The sequence below is a fragment of the Macadamia integrifolia genome, chromosome 7 (genome assembly GCF_013358625.1).
Source record: "Macadamia integrifolia cultivar HAES 741 chromosome 7, SCU_Mint_v3, whole genome shotgun sequence".
NCBI classification, from domain to species: domain Eukaryota; kingdom Viridiplantae; phylum Streptophyta; class Magnoliopsida; order Proteales; family Proteaceae; genus Macadamia; species Macadamia integrifolia.
In genome coordinates, this window is record NC_056563.1 from 16,213,818 (window position 1) to 16,227,304 (window position 13,487).

At 43.1% G+C, this 13,487-nt stretch overlaps 1 protein-coding gene across 1 annotated transcript in view; it reads left to right on the forward strand.

Moving 5' to 3' along the window:
- Window positions 1-7,335, forward strand: part of LOC122084773 — a 17,828-nt gene extending 10,493 nt beyond the window's left edge. Inside the window, exons 2-4 of the mRNA XM_042653206.1 lie at window positions 6,446-6,566; window positions 6,642-6,800; window positions 6,884-7,335. Coding sequence (XP_042509140.1) covers window positions 6,446-6,566; window positions 6,642-6,800; window positions 6,884-7,159 — 556 coding nt within the window. The 3' untranslated portion in view covers window positions 7,160-7,335. The remainder of the gene's footprint in view (window positions 1-6,445; window positions 6,567-6,641; window positions 6,801-6,883) is intronic.
- The last annotated feature ends 6,152 nt before the right edge of the window (window positions 7,336-13,487 follow it).

Below are 13,487 nucleotides of genomic sequence, written 5' to 3' on the forward strand. Positions count from 1 at the left end.
TGTAATACCCTACTTCTTAAACTCGATCTGATTACACGGTTGACCCGATTTAACCATGCAGGACCCGAACCGGAGAGAGTTAGAGCGGGTTCCTTATGGACTATGATGGCAAGGGTGACCTTAAACACTGGTTGGCCCGATAAGTCCGAGCCAGTGCCAAAAGAGATGGGAATACCCAAGCCGTGTACATGCACCTATCATAAGGCCATGTACGGATAAAGCAGGTATGTAGCCATATATTAAGGTGCATACATATATTACATCGTATGCCAAGAGTGAGATTCACACCGAGGGCCGAATTCTGTCAAAATCCCAAGTTTTGGCCTCAGGTGGGCGGACAGGTGGGCACATCCACCCACCTGAGTGACCCACCCATGTGAATTACTTAGTTATTTAAGAAGTATATATAGCATTTATGTTTTTCTTTTCTTTTCTCATTTATGACACTCGTACGTTGGTGAGAAGAGTAAAGAGGAGAGAGAAAAGAAAGGAAAGAAGAAGAGAAGAGAAGAGAAGGAAGAGGAAGAAGAGATGGATTTCAGCGGCGCCGAGGCTTGATCTTCCCATTCTGATGCCGGAAGAGTGATCTTCAACACTAGATCTACATTTAGAGGTGAGCAAAGTTTGGGTTCCTTAAACCTTCACCATACCCAAGTAAAACCCTTGATTTGGGTAGGGTTTCTTGAGATCTTGTAAATCCCCCTTGAAATGATGAATCTAAGGTTTAATAGATGATTTATGTGTTGATCTTGAAGGATTTGAAGAAGTATTTACAAGGTTGGAGAAGCATTGTGAATTTGAAGTGATTTTTGGGGTTTGAAGGTGTTCTTGAGCAAAGAAGGTAAGATGGCTTCCCATTCCTTAAATCTAACCTAGATCTAGGTTAGAACCATCCTATAAGACCTTGAATGTGTGAAGAATGGGTTTGGAAAAGCCCCATTTGAATCCCCAGAGATTGGGGAAAGTTGGGATGAAACAACAGGTTTCTCGCCAAGACCAGTGGGCCATTTGGCCTGCCTGTGGGCACCCGCCTGAGAGGGCAAGGCCCTCTGGCACAACCGGCGGGCCACCCTGCCCATCGGTCTTAGCAGACCCTCTGGCCCAACTGGTGGGCCAGACCGACGGGCCAATCGATGGGCCGACCTACCCGCCGGTCCAGACCGGTGGTTCTGACTGGTGGGTCAGACAGGTGGGCTGTCTGACCCACCCGAGAGGCTCCAATGTGATTCTTGCATCCGATTGGACCCAAATCGGACGTGTGACCTTCTTTTACGATTCTAAACATGATCATATCATTGGATCGTGTTAATCTTGATTCCAAAATGGTGAAATACTAACCCTGCTCACTTATGTTAGGTTCACCAAATCCTACGCTTCTCGCATCGGATCTCACCCGTACCGAACGGGAGTCCTTGTACACTACAAGTAAGTGGGGAGAGGATATTTGACCTTGTTTCAAGGCATTGTTTGGCATTCATTTAATTGTATCTAGTCTAGTCATGCCATCATGAAAATACTATGTAGATTAGTCATCCTCACATGGTTATGTATGGGTGTTGTGTTTATTTTCTAAATGCTAAGTGATAATATGCTTCTGTGATGAATGTTGACATCATTGTGCATGATGCATTAATAGACTAGATGCCGTAGTCGGCTTGGAAATGAGTGCATCGGTGGCCCGTGGTATGGAACGCGGTGGCACTATGGAATCGTACTATTGTCATATAGGAGCATGCGGTTTAGGATTATCACCTTCCCGTGCTACGACCCTTCCCAACAGGGGTTAACGTGTTGGGTTACCATTTGGGGGGAAGCAGTGGTCGCAGTTGTCGGGTCACTGTGGCTGTTAGACATGACGCCCGGCTAGTCATTAGGACAGTCGATAACCCCAGTAGTATATTCAAGAGGGCCAATCGTACTGCTTTTAAATTGCTGGAGTCAGCACCTTTAATTTCTATCATTTATTTTATGTTGAGAGCCGGTGGTCGGTATATTTTTATTTTTTCGAGTACTCACAGTGGGCCTTCTCCGACAGCCCTATGGGCGTATCGTGGGATGGAGTTCGAGACTCATACCCGGAGTATACGCGCACTGTGGCTGTAGTAGCACTAAACCAAAGACTTAGTAATGTTGCTTAGGTGGATGCGATTTAAAATGTATTACATAACATGTAGTGCATATGGTTGTGTTTTGTTGTGTGGACTACTGTGTGGTCCATCTTTCCATTTACTGAGCTAGTGAGCTCATCCCACGTGTGCACCTCTTTCAGATGATTTTGCAGATCACCCATCTGAAGAGCACGGGACGGGTCCCACATTCAAGTTCCCTGAAGAGGACTGGTGGGCCTCTGAGGAGTTAGGGCACGACACTGATTGCTCATGAGAGAGTTGTGCTGCGGGATCACAGTTCTGATGTCGAGCTAAGCTCCATTTCTGATGTCGAGCTGAGCTCCACTTTTGATGCCGAGCCGAGCTCTACCTTGTGAAGCCGAGCTGGGCTCAACCTTTGATACCGAGCTGAGCTCTAGGTTCTAATACCGAGTCGAGCTGTATACTCTGATTTTGATGATTTATTTTATGTACTTGATATGGAAATTATACTTTTATTGTGTAAATATCATGTCTTCGGGCCCATATGTATATAACTATTGTATCACAATTCGGGTATCAAATATTATGGGAATATTCACAGGTAAACCAAGTCTTTCGCTGATCTGATAAGCTTTTATTAGTTATGTGTATGCTGTGGTGGAATACTGTATCAGTTGATCCTGACAGGTTTGGATTAACCGGTGTTAACCCAGTCACTGGCCCGGTTCGGTGTGAACGGGGTGTGACAGTTATAGTCTAGGACCTGGAATGTGGGCCCATTCATGGCAGTGGACCCAAGATTGACTCAGTTTGGTCTAGAGATTAGGGTATGAGCTAGGTTATAAAGTTGGGAAGGTGTTAGGCACCCACTTCACCCGGTTGAACCGGTCTTACAATTAGATGCATAAATTCTAATATTTCCCTTTATATCCTAACCCACATGTGTGATAATATATTTAAAGTACAACATGATACATATGCTACATCGAATGAAAGGTCTACATTATGCCTACTCTGTTAAGAAATTATACCAAACCTCGAACCCTATTTAGGGTCAAAAGGGGGTCTACCCCGGCCAATGCTTCGATGATTCTAAAGGAGACTCCAGACTCAGATGGGAATGATTTTAGTTGCTTGCTTCTCTTCTTTGAGGAATCTAGGCCTTTAGCGACACTTCAGGATAACGGCACGCTTATTGAGGACCAAAAATGGAAGAATCTCCCCACATTCACTCTTCCCCTTCTCACACTTTTCTCCACATTCTTCCTTCTCTCTCTCTCTCTCTCTCTCTCTCTCTCTCTCTCTCTCTCTCTCTCTCTCTCTCTCTTTTTCCTCTCCCTTTTCTTTCCTTTCACCGTGTGTTGTTGTTTCTCTTTGGTGAAAAGGGAGCATTATTTATAGGTGCCCAAACCGACCTTGGTGGGTCTGCTAAAAGTGGCAATTCCATGGCAGGCCCACTATCCAAAAATGGTAATTTTTATCTGGCCCGACAGGTTTTTTTTTCCTAAAACGTCATTTTTCATGTGTAAAATGCCCATTTTTTGCACAAAAATTGGTGGTCCCACAAAAAATTTGATGGACCCGAAAGAATCTCAGGTAGAATCGACCATCAATCCTCATTCTAGCTTTTCACTCCCGTTCCTGCACCATTAGGGAGTACTTTGAATCATTTCGTTAATATATAACATGTTAGTATCATGTGCCATGAGATCGGGTCCAAAATTAGCCCTAGGCCAGATTAGGGTTTCGGGTTGCATTAAGGCTTTAGGCTACATTAGGGTTTTAAGCTGATTCGGGCCATTATCAGGGTCTCAAGTTGCTGCCGGTGCCCGGACCATCACAAAAAAACTACATTTCCTTTTGATGTGAAGCAAGAACCTTAACCTTCCCTGTTTTTCATCATTGTCGGGGTGGGTGACAAAATTCGATCTTTATAGAATGCCCCTCTTTGGCCTAGACCTATGCCATGGATGAAGGGAAAAGAAAAGAACTTCCCAAATTTGTTTCCATGAGCATGTACTGCCACTAGCGTGCTCAAGGATGGCGGAGGTGCAAATGCACTCATGGGCAGATAATTCATTGCTAAGTTCTCATAAACTGGTTAAAACCTCGATTAATCAATAAATTAATATGATCCAATCTAAAAATTTTTAACTAGAGAAGTTGGAATCTTACTTGTGTCGCCACATGACACTCCTTGATCTGTTCCTACCAAGATGTCAATACGCAATAATTCAACTTATAAATGGTCTCTGAGTCGTCCAACAGTATTCCAATCGCATTAAAATGGAATCCTCGGGCTGAAAGGGTTTCTAGGCTATCCAAAGGTTTTCCGGTTGTACTAAACCAAAAATCCAGAGCCAAAAGGTTTCTAGGCCATCCAATGGTATTCTGGTTGTACTAAACCAGAAACCCCGAGCCAAAAGGTTTCTAGGCCATCCAAAGGTATCTCCCGAGCCAAAATTTTTCTAGGCCATCCAAAGGTATTCCAGTTGTAATAAACTAAGAACTCCAAGCTAAAAGGTTTCTAGGCCATCCAAAGGTATCCCGGTTGTACTAAACCGAAAACCTCGAGCCAAAAGGTTTTTACGGCATCCAATAGTATCCCAGTTGTACTAAACTGAAAATCCCAAGCCGCCAAAAGGTTTCTAGGCCATCCAAGGGTATCCCAATTATACTAAACTGAAAACCCCAAGCCGAAGGTTTCTAGGCCATCCAAAGGTATCTAGGTTGTACTATATTGGAAACCCCGAGCCACAAAGTTTCAAGGCGATCCAAAGGTATCCCGATTGTATTATACTAGAAACCTGGAGCCAAAATGTTTCTAGGCCATCCAAAGGTATCCTGATTGTACTAAATCGGAAACCCCCAAGCCAAAAGGTTTCAACATTCTGAAGTTTCTTACATGTCTTGTATTTGTGTAGGAAAACATATGCATAGATGTGGACATTCACCATCATCATTTCCATCATTCTTGAGCCCCAGTGGGGAGAATCACTTATGTGCTCCATTGGGGAAAATCATTCTTTTTTCACTATGGAAGAAATATTTGGCCTCCCTTTTTTTATTATTTTTTAAGACCTGGCGGGTCACGAGAATTCTCACGGGCCCACAAGATTTTTCCTTTTTTTTCTTTTTTCTCTTCCCTTTTCTTGGTGGGTCCGTGGGATATCTCAAGGGCCTGTGAGATTTTTGGCGGGCCCTTGAGTGACCTGGAGGGCCAGGAGCTTGGTGGGGTCCTTTTATAAAAGGGGTGGACCCTCTTCGAATTTTCTATTCCATTCTTCTGTCGTTTTGCTCCATGTGTGGTGTGGTGCTCTCTTTTCTCTCTTCCAATGTTCCAGTTTTCTTATAAAAGTCTTTAGATGGGGTCATGCAAGCATACACATGGTGGGAGAGTTGTCAGTAGGCTGGCTGACTCGTTGTCCCAAAATGGTGCTGCAACGTGGTAACTGGGATCAACATTGAAGGACACTAAGGATCATCTTTGCAACTCTGCTTGGGGAGAATGGGGTTTTATTTATTTATTTATTATTATTTTTTTAATTATGATGTTGCATATGCTTGTATTATTTATGTACGCTCATGCATGCATGCCAATTTAGACTATGCTCATGTATGAATGCATGCTTGGACTATTTTCATGCTCATGTTAGGACAATTAATGCATGCTTTATGCTTTGAGATTTCTATGTATGCTCATACATGTTTAGGCTATTTTATATGCTCATGTTAGGATAGTGAATGCATGTTTTATGCTTTAAGATTTCTATATATGCTCATGCATGTATGCCTCTGTAGGCTCTTAGAATTTTGTTCCATGATGCTTATGTTGGGAATTTTACCTGTCATGGTAGGCTCAGCTGAACCTGCATATAGAAAGTATGGCTATCCCAATAATGTGGGAGACTGGGTTAACTGCATCCATCCTCTCATACAACGGACAATCCATAACCTGCCTTTTCGTCCTTGCTTCTACCTATGTGCCAGGAAGCTAGATGTCGAGCTTACCCGAGCCCTTGCCGCTCCCATACCTTTCAACTTCCTATGGGGGAAATAACGATCACCCCCCTTTTCTTTATGCTTTGACTGACCTTCCCTTTGGTAGCGAGCCCATCACCTTTTCTACCCTCTATAGCCAATCTGCTGTATTGGATCTTATGAGCATTGTTTCTTCTAATTTTACCATCATCTCCGCCAGCTGCAAGACCTGGACTGGTAGGAAGGTGACCGTGTCCACTCCTCAGGAGGAGAAGGACCAGTTTACCCATCAGCATCTTTATTTATTGGGCAGGCCAATGCTTGTTTAGTAACCCTTCTGATAAGGTCAACCTCTGACTCGCCCACTATTTTAGTGATCTTCAGAACATTCAAAAGTATGACTGTGATGGCGTAGCCTATGAATACTTCTTGAGGATGATGGACCATCTTGCCTGGGGTGATCCGAGCTTGTATGGGGCTGACTTCATTCTTCAGGTAAGAACTATTGGACTCATTTACCTTTCTTGCTTTACCTTATTCTATACTTGATTGATGTTCTCTTCTTTTCAGCCTTGGGCTTATGAGCATCTTGACTTCCTCAACACTCCCTTATTAGAAGGGGATGATGATATATTACCTCTCACCTGGAAATGGGGTGCGGGTGGGACCATCTGTGGCCCTTTGCCTCTTACCACCACAAGGAGGGATGTCTTAGACCAACTCACTGTGGTATGATCCTCTTTCCTTTTCTTTTTCCTGGTATTGTTTCTTCTTGTTGACTTTTCTTTAGTGCTAACCCCTTGCTCTTGTAGGTTAATTGGACTCCCTTCCAAATGGTGAATTTTCCATCGGAAGCCCATCGAGATCAGGCCAGGAGACTTACTGGTCTTCGTGTTTTATTCCAAGGTCCCAACGGTTCCACCTGGTATCTTGGGGAGAGGGTCACTAGGCAATGGTTTGACTCAGACGCTCCCCTAGTTCCTCATCATCCTGCTCCATCCATGCACAATCCTAGCATCCTTTCTGAGGAAAACTTTCAGGTGGCCCTAATTGGGGTGACTAGGGATAACTTTATGGACCCGATGTGAGATTACTAGGAGTAGGGGTGCAAGTTTGGCCCAGCCCGAACCTGCCCTTGGTCCGCCCTGATACCGAACAAATGCTGACCCCAAAATTTTGGCCCTGAGGGTCGGGTCGACCTTGAAAATTTTGACCCTGAGTCAGGGTCAGGGCAGGTAAGGGTTGATGTCTTTGGCCCGCCCAGCCCGCCCTGAACTCGGCTGTTTAACATGACAAGGGTTTTAAGATCTTCGGATTGTTTCCCTTATTAAGATGATCTCTTTCGGATTGTTTCCCTTATTAAGATGATCTCTTTGTTAATCATGACAAATAATTGAAATTTTTTGGATTATTTGCTTTCTTAGGATGATCTTCTCTTTGTTTACCATAATAGTTCGAGTTATTTGTATTATTTGAATGTTTGTTTTAGGATGTTCTCCTCATGATAAGTAATTTGTGACTCTTTTTTTTTTTTTTTTTAAATCTCTTCTTTATTATGAATATTTTTTATCATTTATTTATTTCATATTTTACAGGGTTAGGATCAAGGTATACCCAGCCCTTGATGGCAAACCAGGGTCAATCATAGTTAGGGTTAGGGTTAATTAGGGTCATCCCGGCCTGACCTTGAAAAATCAGGGCCAATTGGGGTAGGTCAGGGTTGAACCCTGAAGGGTTGGGCTATGGTTTTAACAAGCCCAACCCAACCTGGTCCTGTTGCACCCCTAACTAGGATTCTTCAACAGTAGACTGTATATGTGCCATTAATCTCTGAGGGTTCCCAGGTAAATATCTTTGACCTTCTTTGCACATATTTTGACCATCTTATAGATAACACACATTATTTCCTTTTTCAATATGATAGGCAATCGTCTTCCTTGGCTATAATGTTCCTAGATCAATAGGTGCTTCCATAGAAGGTTCCTCCCATATGAGCACTAGGATTGTTCATAACATGGCTGAGCTGCCCTCTTCTATTCTAGTCTTCCCTGAGTGGACATATCATGATGCACACGATCTCGCGACCCAGATTATGTTGCCAAGGGTCTCGGTGGCTGGTGAAGTTATGGGCTTCCCCATCCCCTTCCACTATGTAAGCCATTTTTCTCTTCTCGTCATGCATCCTTTCTTCTTTTTTTGCATTCCTCAAACATTTTCTGTTACAGATCTCTCCTACTATTTACACTAAGTGCCACTGGATGATCAAGAGCCTTAACACTTGCCTGTACCACCAGACAGAGCGGGTCCATGACTAGATACCTTCAAGGACTTCATCCCTCTTGTTGATGGGTCTTTGCTAACACTTTCTTATTGCCAAGTCTTGTACATTGTTGATATTGAGGCAAGGTTGCGTCGGCTCAATCCTGGATTCGAAGGTGGGGGCCCTGATCCTGGACACAGGGGTGGAGGTCCCAATCCCAGGCATAGAGGCGGAGATCCTAGTCATGAAGGCGGAGGATGTAACCTCGGATTTGGAGCTGGAGGATTTGGCCTTGGATTGGGGCTGGTGGATCTGATTTTGGGAGAGGAGAGACCGATGTTGGTCCCACCTTTTCTGTGTAAGAGTTATAACTTCTCATGGAAAAGGATGAGCAGGATGCACAGGGTGGACAGGATGGTAGGCATAGGGTTATCACTAGGATTTTTCATTTATGCCGAATGAACTTTTCTTCTCTTCTTTTTTCTTCCTTTTATTTTCTTTATTGTTAATGCACATGATGCTAATTAATTTGATTTCATTTTTATTGTCATACCTTTTCGTGGATAATGCACGATTCTATCCCTTAAATTTTATACGGTTGTGTGTGAATCAACATTAGAGTGAACCATATCAACCCAACCTTTATTTAATATGATAAGATTTTCAATACAAAACATGGGATCTCGCCTTCTTACATTTGCTAAATCCTAGCAAGAAAACCCACAATATGCGCTGCCAACTCCTGTGGTGGATAGAAATTCTCAATCTTCTCAGGTTCTCCCTGGGGAAGCTGATACTATTGCAAGATGTACGAGGGGAGATAAAATGAAGTGTGAGTCAGACCCATCAGCCTAATGTAGTTGCAACCGGGGGTCTTCATAAAAAATTTGGTTTGTGGCCACCAATGACAATACCAATTTACAACATCCCGAGTCTTTCCTTGTAGGTGTAAAACATTCAAGGCAGCCCCATTGTCAATCAACACCTGAGGCACGACCTTGTCATGGCACTCCACAGTTATATACAAGGCCCGATTGTGTTTAACCCCTTGGATAGGTAATTCGGCATCAGAGAACATCAAGAATTGCATCACATATGTTGCCCCTACTATCTGTGAGAGCTGCTTTGGATCAATCTCAATGGGAAGTTGTAGACTAGCAAGAGACTTGAGTATGGCTTCTCTATGTGAAGGGGGAAGACATGAACAAACTCCATATGAAAATATTGGCTTGCACCTTCTTAACTTGTCTCAAGATAGGATTCTCTGGTTCCGTACTGAAATGTTTCTCCGTTGCCCCATTTGTTTTGGGCTGTTCCACCACCAATGACTTGTTCTTGAACTCTTTACCGCTCCATGTCTCTATTATGCTCATGGGATTTTTGATGATGATTTCAGTGCAATATTCCTCATGCTCATCATCACTGTCTGTGATGGTGATAATCCCAACCATAGGTGCATCCTCTTTTATGGTACACATTGGTGACGAACTATGTCGTCAAATTCCTCATATTCTTCATAATCAGACTCTCTTTTTGTGTCAGTCATTATGTGGATCAAACAAGCATTATCCTTGATCTGTTCTCCAACTGCTAGTGCCATGATTGCCTTAAGTAACTCATCAGTCAATTCTTCAATTATGGTACCGAGTCTTTTCCTGGCTCAACATGGTGTATTAGTAGGGTGGGATCATCCAAAGCATTTATTGACCCATGCTTTCGAAGTGGGTTGTTGGTGACATTGGGAGCCTGCTTGGCTTTTACTTCTATTGTCCCATTATCTACCAAATCCTAGATAGCATGTTGCAAATTGAAGCATCGCTCCATGGCATGACTTTTCTGATTATGGTAAGCATGATATTCATATTCTTTGTACTATGCAGGTGGGGGATTACTGATAGGTCTGGGAGAAACTATGCCCAGGAGACCCTGCTTCTTCAGCTTCTCATATACTGTGGCCAACGGCATTCCCAAATCTGTGAACTGCCTTCTAGGTAGCAGGGCCCTTTGGGCTATGGGGTCTGCCTGTATGACAAATGGCTGTGGTTGGGACACTGCTACTAATGGTGCTAGTTATTGGACTGCATTCACTGTTCGTGTCTTTGAGCTTTTGCCTTGCCCAAACCGTGTATTCTTTCCCAAGTCCTGAGGTGCTACTTGATCTGAGCATCCCTCGACAACTTGCTCTCAACACGAGTGCCTGTGGCTATCAAAGCATCAAAAGTTTGCAAATGTTAGTTGTAAAGGACCTCATAGTAGGGTTTGGAGAGATTTTCAATCAATATCTCCACTTGTTCCACCTCAGAAGGGCGATCTGCCATTTTGGCAGCCTTGTCACAAAACCTCATCAGAATTGCTGTGAAACCTACTTTGGTTGTTGCTTTAGGGTCTCCAATTAGCGTCCCTTGACATCGACCTTCGTATTATATGAGTACTATTTGGTGAAGGCTTCCACAACCATCCCGTAATTCTGAGTCTGTGTGGGCTCCAATTGTGTTAGCCATCTCAAAGCCGGCCCTAACAATGTCAACATAAATGCATGCCCCATCTGCTTGTCCGTAAGTTGCCATAATTTGGCGATACTCATGAAAACTTTCAAGTGTGCTTTGGGGTCTCTGATCCCATTAAATCGATTAGTCTGCCATTTGAGTTTCTCGGGAGCCCGTGTCTCAGAGAAGAAACTCATTTCATTGGGATCCATAACTTGCCCTTCCTGGATTTTACTCCGGATTAGGCCTTCTAATTTTTCCAACTGCTCTTGCATCTTATTTTCCCTTTTGGTCTCTGGAAGTTCATTCTGTATATGGGTGGAAAACTCTTCTTCTTCCTTATCGATAACAACCCTAGGTGTGCCTTAGGTACTGTGGAAGTTCCTCTCGGTGTGACCACCCTAGGCCGCTCTGGCTCTCTTGAAACGGGATCTACATTTGTCAGATTTCTAGCAACATTCTCACTCTGATTGGGGGGGGGGGATCAACCTTAGATGGGTTCCTAATCTCTTGTAGGATCTATGCCAAATTCTTCTTAAATTCTGCGATTTCAGCTTGTAAAGCTTCCAAGGGGTGAGCCCATGCCAGTTCGGGTGCATCATTGATTAGGTCTCTACTAAAGGCTTCCATCCTGATTGGGTTCTGACTCTTTAATGAAGGACTGTCTGATCGTGGTGATACTGGACTTAGGCAGGTCAACCGGCTACCCTGATGAGTCCACACAGACGACGGGGGATCTATTGGGTTTGGAATCGTGCCTGATCCACAAAGAAGGTTTGACTTTAAATTTTTTTCTTATTTTTCATTTATTATTATTATTAATTTTATAAACAAGCGTTTTATACAAGGTTAATACAAACATGGGTGATCTTAGCAAAAAGTGGTCTGATGAGGTATCCTACGTCGTTGGGTTTTGCTCTCTATTATTTATCCCATTTGAGGATTCTTTCCTTTCTAGCCACTCATGGAATGCACCTCCTTGATGATTTGGCATTCTGTACAATTTAATGGGAATCACCCGAGAATTATACATGTCGAGTCATCGAAGTGTCATTTCCTATTTTTAGGAAAGAATCTTTAATCGACAACCCACTTGAAAGAGAGCGTACCCCCAATGAATTGAATACATTATAAGAACGCCCCAACTTAGTTCTCAAACAAATCTACATGGTTAGCTTGTGGCCTTCCTAGGCTCTCCATCTATTTCCTACATGATGCGAGGATGCAGTGGATGCAATAGGACCAAACAAGCTTCTTTGACAAGATCTATATACTCAAGGTACCTGATCCATTTGATATACTCGAAGGTGTGGTATCAAGGGTGTATTGTCCTCACCCATTACTCATGACTATACACGAGGTTAAGCAAATGGCTACAGGGATGGATGGAACCGCGCTGTGCGTGTAGGTGTAATGCAAAGAGTACTCCCGTACAATCTCAAAATGCCATAAGGTGTATAGATCTCCCTAAGGGGCTGGCACGATAATGGACAACCTCATCACACGATTGTGCTTTAGGTATTCTTGTATTGGAAGCATGTATCATGTGATCTCAGAATACTTAGTATATCGTGCACTGACCTCCTCGAGGGTGCGGGCACAACAGAGAGTATCATTGCCATATGATTTCATTTCAAGCACGATGCATGATGCAGTTAGTTACATATATGGGTTAACAAACATGTTTTCGTATAAGTTTAATAAGGAGAATATTCTTGCATTTAACGGTAGGATCTAATATTGGAAGCTTGGCAGTCCCCAATGGAGTCGCCACTATAGAGGGGGTGGTTGAAGCCTACCACCGCACCGTTGCATCCTCTCTCGAAGACAAATGTGGGGGCCTATTTCATGGGTCTATCTGTCTTGGGTGTATTCTAAGAATGAAAATAAACATTTGAAGTCGCCACCTAGGGTTACGGCCCCTGTTCTGGGTGAAGAGGGGGTGGACCTCGACTGATGCTTCGGTAGCTCCGGTGAGGATCCCTGGCTCATATGGGACTGACCTCGGCTACTTGCTCCTCTCCTTTGGGGAATCTAGGCCTTCAGTGGCTCTCCAATCTTTGGCACGCTTCTTGAGGGTGGGAGGTCGAGGAATTCCTTCACCCCACTCTTCCTCACTTCCTTCTTTCTTCTCTCTTATCTCTTGTTTTTTTTTTCTTCCTTGGTCGTGCCTGGGAATTTTTTTTTGATGTGTTTAATGTGGGAGAATGAGACACTATTTATAGGTGTCAACCCTCACCCCCGTACGGTTCTTAAAATCAATCCACGGGTTGGAAATCAAGCCCCCACGAGCCCATAGGTGTTTACCTTCCAAAAAAAGATCTAGTCACATTTTAAATGAACAAAGAATACCGTTTTTATTTAAAACTGACGGGTCCCCCCAAACATGAACGAGGCCCATCTTCAAAACTTTTCAAAAAATTAAATCATTTTTTTCATTTTTAGTTATTTTTTTCTCCTTTTTTTTTAAATTTCCTTTTTTGGAAAAAACCCCACCGGGCTGTATCCGTATGGTCCCCATACGGCGCCCATTTCAGATTCTTTCCAAATTTTGTTTTTTGTTTTTTGTTTTTGTTTTTTGTTTTTTTGTTTTTTGTTTTTTTTTGTTTTTTTTTGTTTTTTTTTTTGTTTTTTTGTTTTTTTGTTTTTGTTTTTGTTTGTTTTTTTTTT